At 41.1% G+C, this 21603-nt stretch overlaps 1 protein-coding gene across 27 annotated transcripts in view; it reads left to right on the top strand.

Moving 5' to 3' along the window:
• Positions 1–21603, top strand: part of KCNMA1 (potassium calcium-activated channel subfamily M alpha 1) — a 742164-nt gene that overhangs the window by 160149 nt on the left and 560412 nt on the right. For 8 of the 27 annotated variants that reach the window (XM_075934710.1, XM_075934709.1, XM_075934711.1 and 5 more), the window contains exon 2: positions 10135–10170. The exons of the other annotated variants lie outside the window; for them this stretch is intronic. In XM_075934710.1, coding sequence (XP_075790825.1) covers positions 10135–10170 — 36 coding nt within the window. The remainder of the gene's footprint in view (positions 1–10134; positions 10171–21603) is intronic. 27 annotated transcript variants of the gene reach the window in all.

Raw genomic sequence — 21603 nt, 5'->3', positions numbered from 1 at the left:
AACTCATCAGCGGCTGATTCCAGGAAGCCCGGGGCAGAGCAACTCTGCCTCGGACTTCCTGTAGTCAGCCGCTGGTCAGTTTCAGCAGCGGCTGAATCTGGATGCCAGTTCCGACTTACATACAAATTCAACTTAAGAACAAACCTACAGTCCCTATCTTGTACATAACCCAGGGACTGCCTGTATGTGAAATATAGCTTTCAGATTCTCCAGTTAAAATCACCTTATGGAAATACATAAGAAGCTTTTGAAAATGTGGCTGAGTAGTGCCCTGTAGAAAACACTTGTCGTTGCCTCTTTGAGAATGGTCACATTCATTGAAAACTCAAGGTTTGGTCATAGGCCAAAAGGGGAAGGCATAGCTTTTCTATGGGACAGGGTAAAAAATGTATAATGGTAAGTTTCACTGATGACTCAATGTCTTTTTTCTTTTTAATCTTTCAAAGTAGGTCTGCACATCTTTTAACATGAGTAAAATACAATATGACGACTTACTGGAGGGTTCTCAACAGCAGGGTTGGGAGAAGACTTTAGACAAATAATTTATTCACTACATATGTAGTTTTGGGTTGACTGAAACTGTTTTGAATTTGAGCTAATTGTTTCAGCTTGGGGAAAGCTTTTCAGAACCAGCACACATGTATGCACCTCTTTTTATGAACAGTACTCTAGTGATTGGGCACTTGCCTGTGGTGTAAAAGATCAAGGTGTGAATCCCTATTCTGAAAAGGGACTTTACTAAGCTCTTTCTTCTCCCTGTTGAGTGCCCTGCCCAGCAGGTTCTAGGCTACTGTGGCCTGGGCTGCATCTCCTGCTAGAGCTGTTCCACTTTGTAACTACAGTAATTATTGGGCCAAAGAGAGGGAGTAAGGCTATGTGTCCACTTCCTTCAGGGTTTGATTTAGCAGGTCTAGTAAAGACCCGCTAAATCAAGCACTGAGGTTGTCCCCTTCAGTAGACGGTACTCGTCATGACGAATAGCGGAGGTTGACGGGAACATTTCTGCCATCATCCTCCTTCTGTGAGATCACCCTGGAAAATCCATGCAAGGCATGTCAACTCCAGCTACTCAATTCACATAGCTGGAGTTGTATGTCTTGCATCGATTTTTCTATGCTAGAGTAGACCTGGCCTGAGAATGACTCTACTGCTTGGTAATTAAGGAACGTGGATTCATATCCCTCTAAACCAGGCAGAGAGGAGGTAAATCATTTTCGGTCTTTCTCTCTTTGTTTTAAATACTCACTGGTATGAAGTGGAACAGCTCCACTAAGAGAAACTGAGAGCAACCCATGCCAGAATAGCCTGTAGCACAAAGGGGGGAGGTCTCTGTTCCAGAGTCAGGATTCAAACATGGGTCTCCTTCCCACATGCCTGTGAAGTGCCCTAACCACTGGGCTAAACACATAAAACATCTTGTTCTCTGCTGGCCCAAAATGGAGTCATTCAATTTACTGACACATTCTGAACATTTTTGGAACCAAACGGAATATTTTCCCTGATTTTCAGTTTCTTGGTTGAAATAAAAGTTCATCACTCAGCCAGGTCTGTGTGCATGTTTTGGCTTAATGTTGTGACTACACATAGACTCCAGTGTTGTTGGGCTATTGCACTGATGTTGTGGTTTTGCTTTCATTTCAAAGGGATGTATAACAATACGTTCAGGTGTTCTCCCATGGTAGCAATTCAGACTTAGCTGGCCATTTATGGCAAATGAATATATACAGATAGATAGATGTATATATTAACCTGCTGTTTACCCTGTTCTCCAGTTGGGAGCTGTAGCTGCAGTGGAAACAGCCGGAGCACTTTGAGAACAGTGGCGGATGGCAAACTCAAAATAGAATAGTGAGTCCTTAGCGGGGGAGGATTTGGCATTCTGCAAACTAGCACCTTGCTTTATTGCTGAGGAAAATGCTGGGCAGAATTTGGGAAACTACGTAACTGTTTTATTGTGATATATATATATAGATGCATCTTTTAGTTCCAATATGTTGAAATTTGACTTGATGAATGAGTGGGAAAGTCTTATCAAGATAGCACCACATACATTCTCTGATGAGTGACAGGAAGTGTGAGATTTAATTTCTGAACACTTGTGGGGACAGGGAGTGTTCTATACCGTGTGTGTTCCAGGTTGGTGTTCATGAAGGGTTCCTTAATTTCCAACTGTGTAAAGAATTTTTGTCACATGAAAACATCCATGCAGAGTGCAGCGGCAGTCAAAAAAGCAAATAGGATGTTAGGAATTATTAAAAAAGGGATAAAAAATAAGATGAAGAATATCTTACTATATAATACTATGGCACGCCCACATCTTGAATACCGCATACAGATGTGGTCTCCTCACCTCAAAAAAGATATTTTGGCATTAGAAAAGGTTCAGAAAAGGGCAACTAAAATGATTAGGGGTTTGGAATGGGTCCCATATAAGGAGAGGCTGAAGAGACTGGGACTTTTCAGTTTAGAAAATAGGGGACTGAGGGAGGGATATGATAGAGGTATGAAAATCATGAGTGGTGTGGGTGAATAAAGAAAAGTTATTTACTTGTTCCCATAATATAAGAACTAGAGGACACCAAATGAAATTAATGGGTAAGAGGTTTAAAACTAATAAAAGAAAGTTCTTTACATAGCACATAGGCAACCTGTGGAACTCCTTGCCAAAGGAGGCTGGGAAGGCTAGGACTATAACAGAGTTTAAAAAAGAGCTAGATAAATTCATGGAGGTTAGGTCCATAAAAGGCTATTAGCCAAGGGGTAAGGAGTGGTGTCCCTGGCCTGTTTGACAAAGACTGGAGATGGATGGCAGGAGACAAATTGCTTGATCATTGTCTTTGGTCCACCCCCTCTGGGACACCTGGAACTGGCCACTGTCAGCAGATAGTATACTGGGCTAGATGGACCTTTGGTCTAACCCAGTATGGCCATTCCTATGTTCTTATGTTCTTATTTTTATCATTAAAGCCAACCATTTTCTAGAGGAGCTGGTTAGGTGATGTTTCCAATTTCAGTTCCCCATTCTTACGCATTAAGAATTGAATACGAGGAACACTCTCTCCAGGTTTATCTAATGAATGCAAAGTCCAAATCACCCCAAAACAAGCAAAGTCAGGTGACTGAATAGCAGTCTCTTCCACTATACACTTTATTTCATGAAGTGTATTTTGAAAATATGTGGTAAATTTCAGTTAAATCGGAATATCTAGTAAGTTATGTCATTAAAATGTGTCAGGATTCCCCAGAGCTTGGAACCATTTTGCACAATAATGCACCCCATTGTTAAAAGATGCTCTGAAAGGGGTCTGACAGCACTTTTCAGGATTAATTATACTATACACTCAGAAGTTTTAACAATGGTGTATTTACCAGCCAGCTCAACGTATAGCATATTTTTAGCATACATAAACATTCATTCTAATTTTCAGCAGGAAATCTAAGCTTTGAACCTCTAACTTGTAGACTTTATAATGAACCAGACCTCAGCACATGTAGTTTTATTTAACATGGCTAGATTTTATTCTTGGCTTCAACTAGGGAATCTAGGCACTGGAAGATATAGCCTGTACCTTGCATATGAGAATAAATGAAGAATACTTGCCCCCTCCCCCCCCCCCCAGCATTATTTTGTATCTCTGTTCTTTACAGGGAAGTTTTAGAATATAATTTTAGTTCTTGTATCTTTTATCCATGATGTACTAATTGTTTTGAGCAAGAGAAGGGACTGTAAAAAGGGCTACCATGATGAGCAATTATGTCTACCATTGATTGTGAGGAACATGTGTTTGACAAAAGGCTTATTGTTAAATATTAATTGAATATACCTCAAGGGGCTGTGTGCAATATTCCACGCAGATCTTCTATTTGTTGAGGTAAACTTAGTAGCTGTTAAACAACTTCCCCATGAGAAATCAGGAAGTTTTCCTTTCTGTCCTCAGCCTCTCCAGGGCTATGATAAAACGCAGATCTCCACATTTCCTGTTTAATAGAAACTAACCTTTTCAACTTATTCATAAATGATCTGGAAAAAGGGGTAAGCAGTGAGGTAGTAAAGTTTGCGGATGATACCAAACTGTTTAGGATAGTCAAGACAGAAGCAGACTGTGAGGGACTCCAAGAAGATCTCACCAAACTGAGTGATTGGGTAACAAAATGGCAAATGAAATTTAATGTGGATAAGTGTAAAGTAATGTACATCGGGAAAAATAACCCCAACTATACGTACAGTATGATGGGGGCTAATTTGGCTACGACAAATCAGGAAAGAGATCTTGGAGTTATCGTGGACAGTTCTCTGAAAACTTCCACACAGTGTGCAGCGGCGGTCAAAAAGGCAAACAGGATGCTAGGAATTATTAGGAAAGGGATAGAAAATAAGACCCAGAATATCTTACTGCTCCTGTATAAAACTATGGTACGCCCACATCTTGAATACTGTGTACAAATGTGGTCTCCTCACCTCAAAAAAGATATTTTGGCCTTGGAAAGGGTTCAGGAAAGGGCAACTAAAATGATTAGGGGTTTGGAACGGGTCCCATATGAGGAGAGGTTAAAGCGACTGGGACTTCTCAGTTTAGAAAAGAGGAGACTGAGGGGGGATATGATAGAGGTCTATAAAATCATGAGTGATGTGGAGACGGCGGATAAAGAAAAGTTCTTCATTAGTTCCCATAATATAAGGACTAGAGGACACCAAATGAAATGAATGGGTAGCAGGCTTCAAACTAATAAAAGGAAGTTCTTCTTCACAAAGCAAATAGTCAACCTGTGGAACTCCTTGCCAGAGGAGGCTGTGAAGGCTAGGACGATAATAGAGTTTAAAGAGAAGCTAGATAATTTAATGGAGGTTAGGTCCATAAAAGGCTATTAGCCAGGGGATAAAATGGTGTCCTTGGCCTCTCTCTGTCAGAGGCTGGAGAGGGATGGCAGGAGACAAATCGCTTGATCATTGTCTTCGGTCCACCCTCTCTGGGGCACCTGGTGCTGGCCACTGTTGGCAGACAGGATACTGGGCTAGATGGACCTTTGGTCTTACCCAGTACGGTCGTTCTTATGTTCTTATGTAACCTGCTGTTTTGCACAGGACCCTAGATTTGCTTGAAGAAGCCTAGAAAGCAGTTCTTGGAGGCGAACCAAAAGGGATGGCTTTCTTCTGGCTCAGCCACTTAGGAGTTTGTCTTTTCCATTCCTTTCCCTGCTTTTCATAGGAGATTCCATGAGGTGAAACATATTTTCTGTAAGTCTGGGACTTTCCAGCTGTTTTTTCTCCTGAGGGATGTTATTCATGGGAAAGAGAAGAATTGGCTAAGACCAATTCATTACCCTAATCTGATTTGTTTTTGAGTTCAGATGTCTAGAGAATTATAAACTGAAGAACATATACATGGTAGCCAGACAAAGCTCACCTGCTGCCTGGAATAATCAACAGGGATCGACATAAATTTTCTGGCTAGACTTCTGTCCTTCCTGTCTGCCTTCATTTTTAATGTGCTTTAGAATCAAACTGGTGGTGGCAGGGAGAATGAATTAATCAAAAAATGAAATCGGTGATCAGTTAAATAAGCAGAGACTTTGCTGCGGGGTTTCTTGTGATGAGACAACTTCTGACAAAAAAGACTAATAAAACTTGGATAACAACTAACTTTATTATTAGAATCAACTTTTCTCTCTTAAATGGGGAGGGGAGAGGAACAGGAAGGAATGGGCTAAATTTGCAGTCCTGAGGAGTCTTGACTTTATAGCACAATATAAACCAATTAGAAGAGTATATTGTCAAAGGATCAGGACTTTTATTAAACCAATATATTTTATACACACTAGACCAAGCTCACAATCCACTGAAGTCATTTTGCAAGGACACTGTCAAAGAGCTTGATCAAAGTCTCACTGAAGTCAATGGGAGAAGAAGATAAAGATTTTGTGGAATGGAAGCTGTTTGCATTGTACTAAAGAGAGAGAAAGTGGTTCAGTCACTAGCGTTCATGTAGACCTAGGTGCAATTCCTTGGTCTGCCATGGATTTGTTGTGTGATCTTGGATAAGACACCTGGACCCAGATGTATAAAAGTATTGAGGCACTGTGGTAATCAGCTGTGTAATGCCTAATTGAGTTAGGTGTTTAAACTCATTTTTAAAAGGGATGTAGGCAAGGAGGAGCTAAAATCCTAATGTTAGCCAATGTGATTTAGGGTCATAAATCTGTTTTTGAAAAGCTTTAGACACCTAAACCGGTGAGGAGTTGCAATGCTGAGGATATGAACATCCAAATGCCTTAAAAAATCTGGACTTTAGCCTGTGCCTTAGTTTTCCATTTGCAATGGAAGGTGTTTGAAGATAAATTCCTATCCCTCAATGATCTCTTTCTCTATTCTCCTTTATAAAATAACTCCATTTATAGTAAATGGGAATGAAAGTCTAAAATTGTTTCAGGAAATTGCAGCGTTCAAATCTCAGTTCAGGTTATATCAAACTTCAACGTTGAGGAAAGTTACTATTTGACTGCAAAATATTTTTCCATTGGTTTGATCTATAAACTTACCCTCGTGTGAGTAGTCTTTACTCACACAATTAGTCCTAGTAACTTTGATGGGAATATTTGTGGCAATAAAGGCAACTTGTATGAGTAGAAGGTGGCAGGACAAGCCCTATAGGATTAGAATAGGAGTGGGCAAAAAGCAGCCCATAGGCCCGACATGGTTCGTCAGGATTAACCTCTAGTGGGCCACCGGATGCTTGATTCACCTGAGTTCCACAGGAAGGGCCGCTCACAGCTCCAATTGGCCACAGTTTGGCACAGGAATCTGTTTATATGGAGCAATTTGTAGGCTGGGGGCCTATAATAGTAAAACTGAAATAACTTTTTAAAAGCCTGTTTTCTTCTTTCCATAAGTTATATGTTTTTATGATTTGCATATTCACTGTATACAAGAAAATAAGCATATCGATTCATAATCAATTTCCCTATCTGGTGCTTCTATTTAGCACCAGGCTTCTGTTTGGGTTTCCAGCATGTCAGGTAAATGTTTGCACTTAAGAATGAAAATATATCAGAAGTTTGTGAAAATAGGTATATGTCTATAAAATCAATTTAAGACCCAGACTTTATATATATGCCTTGAACAGAAACTAGCCTACCAAAAACACCAGCTTTTTTGGGGGGGGGGAGGGGCAATGGCTTATATGTTTTTCTCAGATTAGCTCATTACATTGTGCATGTGCTTGGCCACTCATGAGAAAAGATGGAATTTTTTGCCAACAGTTTAATACCAGCCTCCCATTTAATGTTCTGAAAAATAATCTAAAGTTATACGAGGAAATTATTTCTATAGTTATATTTGATTTTTATTTATTTTTCCTGTGCCTCTGTTTGTATAAAAACTGAATACATTCTACGAGTGGACAGAAAGTAGAAGAGCACAGAATAAAATGAACTGTGCCAATAGGGCATAGAGATTTGTTCGTGCTACTGTTACATGAATACATTAAACTTACTGATCCCATTCTGCTTGTTCATGAAGCTACAGGATTCTGCTAAAGAATGAGACCTCTTTATCTCCTCAAACTCGCACAAAATATTTTATTACATATCTAAACAGGTTTCAGCTTATTGAAAATGCTTTAAAACTCTCAGCTTCTTGGCAGCTGCACATGCAGGAATCAACCTATATCTCTCTCATAATCAATCATCTTAAAAAAAGCTATCCTGTTTTCTTTTTACTCAATTAATAGCAACCAAATACCAATTGGATAGAAAGTGCTATAAAAATATGTGGTAGTCATATTTAATCACAAAGTACTGCATTTGGATGTGGGTATCCTGAAAACACCACTTGTGTAGACACTCTGAACCTGTGTGCTGTTATATTTCTCTATATGAAAGGAGCAAACAGACCCCATGAGGACACAGTGTATGTTTCTTCTTGTAGTCAGTAATGAGAGCAAAGGCAGTTTCTGTTTTTGCACACAGAGGGCCTGATCTAAATGGCCTGCTAAACTCAATGGAAAGGGTCTCATTGACCTTCAGTAAGCTTTGCATGGAACCAAGGATTATGCTTAGAGTTAAAGGTTCCATATACAGAAAACAAAGGGTTTCATAGCTAATTGCACTATGATGAGGACTATGTACGCAATTTCCTATGTACACAATTAAATGATGTCTATTGTAAATCCAATCACAATATTCTGATATTGCATGTTGGTTAATGGGAGTGCTGACTTCTAGGGTTGGTGTGGGAGGAAGTGAGAGGCAATACATGGGGTATTCCAGAGTCTCAGTACTTTGCTATATCAGTGCACTTTTTTGCTACTTTCCCAATGCTAAACATGCTACTGTAGTTCCTTGTGCATGTTTTATGAGAGAGGATCCAAAGCAGTGGTTCTCAAACTTGGCCCATGGACCACTTGGCTGAATGTAAACCTTTCCACGGACCACCAGTTGCTAATAGAAACTTACCGTTAATCACATAATTACACCCGAGCCATTTTGTTAGTGCTGCAGCTAGGGAGAATGGTTTAATTTAAATGATTCAACAGATGAAATGTATTAACTTTCTCATGTTAGTTTATCAAACTTCATTTTAACTAAAGTAAAATATTAATTTATGACCAACACAAAAGGTTTCAATATTTTCTTTATTCAAGGCAGGTGTGGGGAACCCTTTTGGGTCGGGGTTCACTGACTCACAGAAAAATCAGCTGGGGACCATACAAGCGAGAAGCAAAAAAACAAGTTTGAAACCCCCAACCCTCACCGATGTAGCCCCCAACTAAGACTCCTCACTCCTCTGGCACTTCAGCCCCATGGGGTGAGGGGAAGGGAAGACTGAGGTTCAAGGCCTCAGTTCAGATTTACTTTTCTGGGGTTCCGGAGTTAGTGGATTTTATGGGCCCCCCCTTAAGCTCTTGGGTGGGAACAAAAATGAGGGGTTCAGAGTATGCACCTGTAGCTCTGTGCCCCATGGGGTGGGGATGAGTTTGCTTTCTTCCACCTCCCTTCTCATCCCACATACCCCCAAAGCCAGAGCGGGTGCTGACCCCCAAAGCCAGAGCGGGTGCTGCAGCCTCACGGCTGTGCGCTGACCATGAGGCTTCCTGCTGTGTCGGAGAAGAGGGGGGCTGAGCTTGAGCCACGGACCACCTGGGAGGCAGCACTGCACTTTGAGAACCACTGATCTAAAGAGAGTGTGTTTTTCAGTTTCTTTTTTAGCCTAATTTTCTCATTCTTTCTCTATTTACACTGACACAATCTTAAAAAGTAGCCATTTTTGACACTCCCTATAAGGGTTCATGATTGAAATAAGAAACTCTCAAATACCTTGGCCTGTTTATGTGTTTGGGCAGCTCTTCTGCCATGTGTATGTTGCAGCCCCAGTAACTGGTTCACCTGTGGTTATGTAACCTACTCTACAACAGATCACTGTGCACCGAAAGCCAATTTAGAGTCCAAAGAGGCCAGTAGTAACATCGCTGACTTCTTTGATCAGTTCTGGCTCTGAGAGAAAGATATAGCTGATTTTTTTATTTTGTGTTTCTCCCTGCAGAATCCAAATAATTCATTGTGTTTTTTGTGGTTCTTGTTTCTCAGTCTGTCTGCCTGTCTTGAAATATGAGTTTAACTGACCCCTTTCCTGGATGTCCTGCTAATATAGTGACATTAGGGATGCCAATACAGACTTTTAAAGCTTTGATTATATAGGCCTTTAATATAATGACATGCCCATCCCTGGATTAGTGTGTTCAGATCAGAGCCTAATACACTTAAGTAACCACTTGTAGAACTGTGCATCCTAATTTTGGCCAAGCTGATTTATAATTATAATTTTATATTTTTGAGATTTTTTAATAGAGATAAATAAAAAGTTACACATCAAACCAATGCTAAACATTGGACATAAGGCTAATAGGTAATAAGTATGTCATAAAGCCTGATTGATTTTATACACAATGCTATGTACAGCTGCAATAATTGTGATAGCTAGTAATAAAAACTTTCTAACAGATGCCACAGACATGTTCTGGAACAAAACAAAGAAAGTGGAAGTGGAAAAAAATGTAGCTAATCACTGTCGTAAATGAGTCAGCATTCTGGGTCACTGTTAAGTATCATCGGTTTTCTTTTGCCTTTGTCCTTGCATAGAGTGAAAAAAACAGAAGGAGGCATGAAGATTTTAAGGCAAGTCAATATTTGAATATTTTTTGTAATAAGAGTGCTAATGTAGTGCATATTTCTCCACCTTATAATTGTGTATCAGTAGGTCACATTACATGCCAGATACTATGAGAAGACGGAAATTTAAAATGTGATTTTTTTAGTCTGAAAAATGACTTAAAAACAAAAGAAAAAACTGTGATATTTTTCTTTCTTACTGATTCTACATCAAATTTACTAATTTTTAAGTAAAGATTCTTTCCTACCTGCCAACCCTAGAAACATATCTTGGGAACTTAGCCATGCATTGCCCACAACAATTTAAAAATTTAAACAGTCTGTTGTTGACACCAAATGTAGGTTAGAATCAACTCTCTCTTTCAGAGTTGAATTTGATCTGGAGTGCTAACAAATACAAAGGAGTAAAAACTTCATTCAAGACCTGCTTTTGCAATACTTGTCCTGTGAAGCATTTCTGATTGTCAGAAACTGGGAGCAGATGACAGGGAATGGGTCACTCAGTGATTGTCTGTTCTCTTCATTCCCTCTGAAGTACCAAGCATCTGCTACTGTATAGGACACTGGACTAGATGGAACATTGGTTTCACCCTTCTTAATCTCATTGGCTGAAATACCATGGGTTTGAAACTTTTACCAAATTTTACCAAATTTAAACAGATGAATTTTCCATGTCTTTATACTGGCTGATCATGACCAGAAAGAGACATACACAACTTTAAGCATAATGCTACTAATAAAAGCTGGTAGGCTGTGTCTACTCTGCAGGCTTCTTGCGCAAGAACTATTTTGTGCAAGAGTTCTTGGGCAAAAGGTCTTGTGCAAGAGCGTGTCAACACTGCCATATGCTTTTGCGCGAGAGATGTGCTTTTGTGCAAGAGCATCAATGGTGGTGTGGACGCTCTCTTGCGCAAGAAACCCCTGTTGCCCTTCCACACTGCCTTCTTGTGGAAAAGCTCTTGAGCAAGAGGGCTTATTACTCATGGGGGAGAGAAATAACTCTTGCACAAGAAGCCCTCTTGTCTGATTCTTTACTGTAAATTTACTTGTGCAAGAACACACGTGCAGTGTAGATGCTCCGCAAGTTTTCGTGCAAGAACGGCCATTCTTGCTCAAAAAGCTGCCAGTGTAGACATAGCTGTAGAGTTTTCAGTGAAGCAAGACAATATCATTAGTGATGGCTCACTCATTAGCTGTTCATAGAGATGTCCTCTTAAATAAAACTATATGCATTTATGAATGTTTTTAGATTATAATTTCACTAGGCACCCTCTCTTTTTATCTTCTAAAGCCATTAATCACTCTCATACCCTCTTATCACCACAGTTGGCATTTCTTTATTGAAATAACCATTTATGAGACCAAAGGATTAATTTTGACCTGTTGTGCAAATTAACAATACACCCAGACATACTCTAGAAATTGTTTGGAGGAATTTCTGTGACTTTCATTATACAGGAGGTCAGACTAGATTATAATAATTGTTCCTTGTTTTTAGAATCTATGAATCTGTATGGTAATATGGACTGGCTACCTGTCTTTACTGGTTTAATGTACAGGAAGTCCCCGAGTTACGTGGATCCGACTTACGTCGGATCCGCACTTACAAACGGGGCTTTCTCGCCCCGGAGCTCGCAGGCAGCGGGACCGCCCAGAGCGCAGCGGTCCCGCCACCTCGACCTCCGGGGCGAGAAAAGCTGCTCCGGGTGTCCCTGGTCTGCTGGGGACTGTCTCCAGCAGACCAGGGACACTGGGAGCAAAGCCGCAGCGGTGGTGGGGTCCCGCGCCTCTGAGACTTTGTCAGAGCAAAGCCTCAGAGGCGTGGCACCCCGCCGCCGCTTTGCTCCCGGTGCCTCTGGTCTGCTGGGGACCATCTCCAGCAGACCAGGGACACCCGGAGCAAAGCCGCAGCGGCGGTGGAGTCCCGCGCCTCTGAGGCTTTGCCAGAGCAAAGCCTCAGAGGCGCGGCACCCCGCCGCCGTTGCGGATTTGCTCCCCGTGTCCTTGGTCTGCTGAGGGGGGGCCGCAGCTAGTGCGCCCCCCCCAGCAGACCAGGCTTTTGTTGTGGACCCTGGGGTAGAGCAGCTGGGGTGCTGCCGGGTTGGTCCTGCAGGGACCTACCTGGCAGCTCAGCTGTTCTGTCCCAGGCTCGAGATTCAGCCGCTGTTGAAACTGATCAGTGGCTGATTCCAGGAAGCTGGGGGCAGAGCAATTCTGCCTCCAGCTTCCTGTAGTCAGCCCCTGGTCAGTTTCAGCAGCAGCGGCTGAATCTGGAGCCAGTTCCGACTTACATACAAATTCAACTTAAGAACAAACCTATAGTCCCTATCTTGTACGTAACCCGGGGACTGCCTGTAGTTGGAAAGTGGACGGGGAGTACAAACCAAAACAGTAAAGTAGGATGGGAAGTCATGAGATGGGTAGGGCAGAGGATGTTACTTCCCCAAGTTAGGGAGAAGAAAAGTACTTTCCTTCTCTTTTAGCAGAGAGGAGAGAAGAGTTGCATTCCTCTCCCATCTCTTCCTTGCTTTGATCCTTCATGATATATAATTACGTTGTACATCTTTCTCTCTTCCATGACGCATTAGCCGTACCTGGAAAATATACAGTGAAATAAAACTATTCGTCCTTTCACAGTCATAAACAGAAGAACACATGCAGGCAGAGAACAATGCTCGTACTAGGAAATCCAGAGCTAGTAATGAAATGTTGTTAGTGAACATGCTGTAATAATTCTAACCTACACTTAAAAGCAAAAACATCATGCAGATCAAAGCTGAAAATTCTTAACATGGTTTGTCTCATAGTCACATTCAAAAGATATAGAGATGGGGATAAGGAGGAGGAAAGGCATTAAAATGTGCTAAAATAAGATCAGAAAATAACCTCGCATCCCAAAATGAATTAGAAACTGATACCCAAAATATATACCGAGTTCATTTCAATCATCACTGAAACTGCAGCCATGTATGGGATGAAAGAGAACCACACATATACTGACTTTAAGGGCGAATTCAACAAAGTATTGAAACACATGCCTAACTTAGAGGTCATGAGATGGCCCATTGACTTGGGGCTTACTACAGCAAGTGCAGTTACACTTGTTCTGCTGTCTACACTACCGCTTCTGTTGGAAAAGCTTATGTCTCTCAGGGCTGTAAAAAACACCACCTCCCCACTCCAAGTGACATAAGTCATAAGCGCCGATGTGGACAGTGCTAGGTTGGTAAGAGAACTTCTCCCATTAACACAGCTGTTGCCACTGATTGCGTGTGTGGGGTAGTTTAATTATGACAATGGAAGAATTCTCCCATCAGCATTGAGCAGCTACTCAGGAAACCTTACAGTGGTACAACTGCATCAGTACTGCTGTGCTGCTCTAAGCTCTGTGGTGGACACGTGGCCTAAGACGGCAAATGAATATTCCCTTTTTCCTGCTATAACTGTTGAGTGAATTTTGGTAGACAAAATGTAAATGCCAGAGTTGGAATTGGCCCAAACTGCTGGAGAGAACACCCCTATGCTTGGAAAATTATGGGATTTTTAATGATTGCAGGTTATATAGACATCTATTAGGGATGGTCTAGACAGTACTGGGTCCTGCCATGAGGACAGGGGACTGGATTTGATGACCTCTCGAGGTCCCTTCCTGTTCTAGTGTTCTATCAGTCTGTGCAGGTAATCAGTACTGATTTTTGTCTCATCTAAAAGACACAGCTCTGTTCAACAGCATTTCCATGCCGTAGTGATAATCAGGTCTCGTCTGTTGCATGCGCAGATCGCTCTGTGCCAGCTCTTTTGGGGTGTAATCTACTCGCCGCAGGCAAGTAGATTACATTGTTTTTCGAGCCCTGGTGATAATTGTCTTAGAAACCCTAAAGAAACAGTAAGTGTTTTTTAATGCCAAATTGCAACCTTGTCTCTGAAGGAAGAGTGCTGTTGGATGATCAATACCTGTGTCTGGGTCATCTAAGTATTTATGCACCTTTCTCATCCAGTAATGACCTGACACTCATTAGCTAATGAGATCGGATCGGAGTGCAAACCTAAGTAAATAACATATATAGAAAAAACCATATTCGGTTAACATTAACGCTACCAAGTCAAGCACTTAAAAGTTAGGAAGTGCCAAAATTAAGGATGCCTGTGCCCTTATTCTGGGAAATGACTGCTCTGTGTTTGCTGAAATCCTGAAATCTTCCCAATATAATTCAGCTCCGACAGAGACATGGCATGGAAAAGTTGGGCCCAAATGATGTAAGAGTGGTGAAGTTAGCAGCAAGTGAAAGCATGTCTTACAATGGGAAGTGGCAGGCAACCTTAACTTGTATCACTCACATTGGTTATAATGATGTCTGTGGCACAGAACCAGATCCACTTTTTATCAGACTAGATAATGGACTCCTCCAGGAAGGATCTTGCAGAAGTCGCTGTTTTACTGATTGTGTGCAGAATTCAGAGGTGCCAACCCAGGGAATAGAAACTGAAGAAAATAAATATTTACTCAAGTGTTTGTGAATCAGAACCGCTTAGTTTTGCACAATTCTAATTATGGATACGGTCCTGCAAGGTGTCCATGCACAAGGCCTCCATGGACTTGCTTGGGAATTGTGTGGATGGAATGCTTGTCAGGCAGGACCACTATTTCCTCTTAGGTCACTTGCCAGTTGTGGGTGTCTTTATAACACTAAATCTACAGTTGTCCCAGTCCTCACAGTGTGAGGAGATCTCACCACCAAGAGAGTGAGAGACTTCTCCAGACTTGTGGGAACCTTCTGACAGGTTAGTTGCAATCTAAATTGGCAGTGTGCAAAAAGGGATATTGGCTTTTCAAAATTAATTCTCTGTGGGCCCAAAAAAAGCAATTTTGCTTAAGTCAGAACATCCAATTAAATCATGTCCTTAAGGAATCTTCTGAGGGTCAAGATAGGTCATTGTCTAATAAGGCTGTTCTTTTTCTTTTAAATGTTTTTTTTAAATACTAATGAAAAGTGCTATTTTAATGTCCCTGGAGAATGAAGTCCTCAGTTTGTTTCCAGAAGTACTACTACATAGACAGTAGCAGTGCTGTCTTTCCTCCTTTGCACTGTGAATTCAGTGTATTCCAAGACTAACCTAGGAAACCAGCTTCCTTGGAAAGAGAGGACAGATTAGTCTTTGTCCATTCACTCTCTTTGCTGAGACTGCTCATTGTGGCAGTGGGTTTAAAGCGTAGACAGATGTACAGTGGGAAATGACCTGAAGCAACTAACTCACTGTTTTTCCATATGCCGGTAAGCATCTGTGGGATAGGTACAATTGTTAGCCATTATTGACTGAGGCAGATTTCAATCAGTAAGATTATTTTGAGCAGTAACCAAGAGTCACTTTTGACTGAAAGTGCTTTCTAAAAATTCATAACGAATATATTTTAACATTAAACAGCTCCAATTCTGGATAACTCTAAATTTTGGGAGGGTTCAGATTTGAACCCAAACTCTGTGGTCACATATTTATGACAATTTCAGAAAAGCAAATACATTTCAGAGACTAGCTTTGCAAACCCTGGTTTCACAAGAATCCAGTATTGATTCCAATTTGAGCACCCTTTTCATTATTAACTAGTATGTCCCAGTGCCCCCAATCACAAATATGTCCCATTTTTATTGAGGGCAAATGGTAACATCTTTGTGTGTGTGTGTGTGTGTGTGTGTGTGTGTGTGTGTGTGTGTGTGTGTTAGATGTGCATGTGTGTAAAATACCAATGTAAACAAAATTATGTGGAGCTGCAGATACATTTAAATTCCACTGATTTTCTGTTATGTAAGTTTCAGATTGCATTTCTCTTGTCTTAGTCATAGTAGGTCTCAGAGCTGGATACATTTGAGGTACATTCTATGTACATTTTTCTACCTCCTAAAACAATACTGAGCTATTCTCCATCCCAATCTCTCCAATTCATTACTTGCCCTATCATGACCACTTCCTCACTAAACACTTACCTTTAATGTCCCGGGGGTCCTTGTGTCAGCTGCATGCAAAAAAATTAAAAGGATCTCTTCAGGTTCCAGTAGTTATTTATTTTTATTTTTACATTAATGGAGATTCTCCATTCTGTAAAATGGGACTTAATATTGTCAAAGGAGTTCCATGACCCTTCTATGGCAGACAGAAGGATGTGTTTAGCTTTCACGGTGTGTTTGGGGGGGCTGGAGTGAGCTTAGGGGCCAAGAATGCATGCTAGGGCAGGGGAACAAATATCCCTTAAGCAGAGAAGTAAGAAAATTGTAGGGCCCTTGCATGGTGTCCGTTTTTACCCTTGAGAAACCTGCAAATTAATTGAATGTCACAATGCTAATTGTGTTTGGGTGTACCATAATTATTAATCGTTAAAGATGCAATGGGTGATTAAAAGTTATTTTTAGATGTTACCATGAATTGTGTCACTTAAGAGTGGTTTTGGAGTATAGTCAGAATGCATAGTAAACTGAGAAATAACAGATGTTGATCAGACGCAACATAGAAAAGCAAAATCCTTAAGATAATTCATAACGCCATATGGCAATCTGAATCACCCTGTCCTGAAGGAAACACATCTTTATGCAGATCATTAGATGATGTAAATAAGTACAGTTCTGTTGTCTACTTCATTGACTTAGGTCGTCTTCTGTGAACGACCACCCTTTGTCATGCTAAATGCATGGCTGTGTTACATTCTATTCTCTAGCAATTGGGAGCTGTGCTACGGTTGTATGTAAGGGGATGTATTTAAGGGGATGTTTATACTGCATGTTTACACTGCTGTTAGACACTCATGGCTGGCTTGTGACAGCTAATTGGCTCATGGCCCAGGCTCTTAGCCCCTATGAGGTGGGTGGATTCCAGAGCTCAGCTGCAGCCGGAGCCAGGAACTCTGTACTACAGTGAAACAGCCCCATAGCCTCAAGCTCAGGAGCCTAAATCATGGGCTAGCCACAGGTTTTTATTTGCAGTGTAGATATAACTCAAGATCACTTTCCTTAGAACTTCTGGAAGTCACCTGATCATAGTGCTACTGAAACACCGACAGGTGGAATCAAACCTGGGACTTCTGTAGCTTAAGTCTCAGCTGTATGACCTAAAGAGCCAGGTGGCTTTCAGCTAAAGCCATAGAGCAGACTCATTAATCTCTCTGTAAGTGGTCTCAATGCCATGATATGGGACAGTGCCCTACACCCAAAAGGGGTGTGGGTTACTCCACCATACCCAACTGTAAAGAAAGTAACCGTGTTCCATTACCACCTGTTTGTAACAAGCAGATGCTGGAAGAAGAGGCAACATCAAAGACTTTGCTGTGCTTGAGCAATGTGTGAGGTTTATGAGGAAAAGAGCCATTCAGAGTTCTCCAGGGATCTGTCCAGGTTTTATAAATTCCACAGTTATTTAAGATTATTGAAGGCCGTGTTGTATGCATGTCTGAGTTGTATCTGGACAGTAGTTTGGGCACAAATAATAATGAAAGCAGGAAAAAAAATCATTTTTTTTAAATGATGGTTTTGTCATACCATGGATATTGATATAGCAATAAAGTTTTATTGGGTGCAGTCCTAAATTGTCTATGGGAAGCCTGCAGGGATCTTCAGCACAGCACAATCCAGTTCTACTGCCTGGTAGATAAGTAATGGGATTGATAACTCATGTTTCCAGAATGGTGATTCTATAAGTTGGAAAGAAAATAGCCCGAGGCCAATAGGACTGTGTGCTGTGAATCCCTTAGCTTCCACAAACTAAGCCGAACTGGAGTTACTTTCCCATCCTCTTGGTTAGGAGTGCTCTGCAGAAGGTGCTTCACCAGCCACTGTCATTGATTCAGCATCAGCATGGACAGCATAGCCACTGTGGGCCCCAAGGCAAGGGGCGGAGGGCAACTTTGCACCCCTGGAAGGGGCAAGGCCTCGAGTGGACAGGGTGGGGGCGAGAGCAGTCAGCTCCAAGCATTGCACAAAATGTGGCATCCCCTCCAGCACATAGAGCAACACAGAGCAGCGTTCCAATGACAATTTAAAGGGGCCCAGAGCTCCGGTGACTGCTGCAGTAGCAATGGTGGCAGCTGGGAGATCCGGGTCCTTTTGGATCTCCCGGCCCCCAAGCAGTTGTCCCCTTTGCCTCCTCCCCCACTTCCCATTGACAGGCTTAATCAGCAAGAACGCTTTCTTTGGCATTAGGGTGAATGTGCTGCTATTCTTATAGTTGAGGCCCTACCCACTTGGGACTTTTATTGAGATTCACGTGGCACTCTTTAGAACATGGATGTTTTAATCTAGCTGGTTTGTAGCCTATACGGCTAACCTTCTTGCTTGTCTATAAATATATTTAGTTAGTATTTTTGTCTGGGACCTTTCCAGTTAGCACAGTTAGCTCACATATGTTTGGGACTGTTTACCTAGATAGATAGTAGTAAGATGGAAGGACTTTCTATGGTATAGGCACTTCCAAGAATACCCTCAAACTTAGCAGGTACATCATTACTTAGAAAAACCTGAAATAACCGGTTGAGACCAGACCTAATAATTAAATAGGTCAGAAATAATAAATGTGACGGACAACCACAAAAGGCCCATGGTAATGAACTAAAGCATATGATAAGAACTTGAGATCAATAATATACTAACCTATTGGAAAAAAACCCACTTTACCATTAGTAAGGTGAGAAACTACAAATAAAGAGAAAAGGAAACATCCCCTAGTAAATATGCATCAAACATAACAACGTCAGCATAACATATGATAAAAATGGCATCGCAGCCTAGGGATGGGAAGAGGAGAAGATGTAGTCCATGGAAGGAGCCAGAATGATGGCCCCTGGTGATGATGAGGAAGGTGAAGGTAATGAGGTAGATGATGGCTAACACCTCATGTTGTTCTAGAAGAAATAGTGAGAATATGGTATGGAAATACGAAAGTACATTCCCTATCTCTCTTACGAAAGTGGAGTGTTTGTGACTGTGCTATTTGTATGAATACACTATTTTTGTAAATACACAAGAGTTCTTATAGTGTGAGTGTTGCAATTGTGCACATCAGGGTTCCCAGCCATAAAATAATTGAATATTGGGCCTGATCCGGGAGCAAAGAATCCTCTAAAGGTGGTAACTGGAATTCATATGCAGTCTTAATCAGGCAACAGGTTCAATGAGATATAATGTTTTCAAGTATCAAAAAGGGTGTTACAAGAAGGAGGGAGAAAAATTTTTCTCCTTGGCCTCTGAGTATAGGTCAAGAAGCAATGGGCTTAAATTGCAGCAAGGGAGGTTTAGGTTGGACTTTAGGAGAAACTTCCTAACTGTCAGGGTGGTTAAACACTGGAATAAATTGCCTAGGGGGGTTGTGGAATCTCTATCCGTGGAGATATTTAAGAGCAGGTGAGATATGATCTAGACAGTGCTTGGTCCTGCTGTGAGGGTAGGGACTGGACTCGATGACCTCTCGAGGTCCCTTCCAGTTCTAGTGTTCTATGATTCGATGTTCTGTACATGTTCCCAACATGTATGTCTGCACACTCACTTTTCTTACTTCCAGAGGTAGCTGTATTGCAGAGGTTGATTAAAGTGATCTCTGATCATAGTTTATAGAACAGATGTTTTTAAAATTTTTAAGCATTTTGGAATACTTCTGACTGTAAGTAAATGTATGAAAGCATGGGTAGACATAATTACTATCAAGGGGTAAAAAATGAGTTCTTTTGTGCAACCTTGTTCTGTATCAGCATGGGACGTCGGTGCAAGTTGCAGCTAATTGTAAAATACCTTACTCTGTACACCAAAGAGTCCCTTTATTTTTCTTTTCTGCTGTTTTGCCCTATCCACTGCATAAACAACTTCCTTAACTACAGTTTGAGTTTGGCCTCCAAGGGAGCTGACATTCATATAATTGATACGACTGAGTGGATGAAAAATTTCTTGGGCTTGGATTCCAGGAGAACATGTTGATTTCAATGAGTGCAGAGCGCAGCGGAAAATCATACATTTTTAAAACTGTGTCCTTTCTAATGACTGATGAGCATTTTATTAAATATCATGGTTAGAGCTCTCTGACTCAGAAAGCTTTCCTGAGGTAGTTTTTGGAACATACCAAGGTTTAGGTTTTCTGATGTCTCTCTCAGTTTTAGGAGAAACTGACTCCTTCAAGGGTCCCAGCAAGCTATGAATGACAAGTAGATAGATATATAAACTCTCGCTAAGAAAGTTTACCTTTGGTTCATTATTGGGTTTTTTTTCTGTGCACAGGTCTGCACACCAGAAATTTCAGAGTTCTAATCATAGCTCTGACATTGATTCTCTGTTCAACCTAGGATAAGTCACTTAACCTCTCTACTTCAGCTTTTCTATCGGTGAAAACTGAGACTTATGATACTACTCAGATGTGTTATCAGGATTAGGTAGTTGTGTCTACTTGGCCCTTATACAACCACAATCTTTGTAGTTTCTGAACTCCTAATTAATGTTCTGGTCATTCTCTTGAAGATGAATGCTAAGTGTTATTTTCAATGAAAATAACTATGGTACCTGACTTAACCTTGAGGTTGTACCACAATATACAAAAGAGAAATTCTTCCCAGCTAGTGCTCCAGGTCTGTTTTTAAATGCTGGACCATAGTTTCTAACACAGGGGCATAAGTTGATATATATAAAAAGGTTAGTGCTTGTGGAAAGAATACACTTGCTATACAAAAAACTCATTTCCTGGATCTGAGAATGTGGTCTTTATTCACAGTGATAAAGTTTAGACACCTGTATCTAAATGTGGTCCCTTACACCTAAAGATTGCAGAAGAAATAAGGGAGGAGAAGCCAAAGAAATCACAAATCGAGACTATCAAATTTGATTCTATACACACTTCAGAAACTCATTCCATTCCCTCCTCTCCCCCCTGTTCCCATGAGGTGTGTATCAGTAAAGTTGTACTCTCTTCCCTACACTCATGTTGTCACAGTGAAGCTCAGGAATTCCCCAATGCTCAGCTTCTTTCACATTACAAAATAGAAACACTAAATAAAACATTGAGCTGTCATTGGATGTTTTCAGGTTACTCTGTCTACTCCTATCATTCCGAAAAGCCCCGTTCTAGTAGCTTTGCCAAACCCACTAGTGAATTCAGGTCTTGCGTAAATCAGACCTTTGTTTTCTGGTAATAAATTTATTTCTAGAAAGCAACACTACCTGTGGGTAACTTATTTCTTAACTATGCATGTATCCTCCAACAGAAGACTGGCAATTAGACAGACAACAGGGACAATGTCCTGGCCTGTCTTTTCAGTTTTTAGGCTCCTACCCTGTGCTAATATTGGGTCTGAGGAGAGGTGAGGAATAATAGAAACATCTACTGTCACCCTAGGAGGCTGGCTTACTGGCTGGTGGAGTTTCAGCCAGATGGATGGGTGCTGCTGTTGATCTTTGCTTTATCACTCCATGTCGCTGCAAT

Source organism: Pelodiscus sinensis, chromosome 8 (genome assembly GCF_049634645.1).
Source record: "Pelodiscus sinensis isolate JC-2024 chromosome 8, ASM4963464v1, whole genome shotgun sequence".
Taxonomy (NCBI): domain Eukaryota; kingdom Metazoa; phylum Chordata; order Testudines; family Trionychidae; genus Pelodiscus; species Pelodiscus sinensis.
The sequence above is the reverse complement of the archived record's forward strand: the minus strand, read 5'-3'. Positions and strand labels throughout refer to the sequence as shown.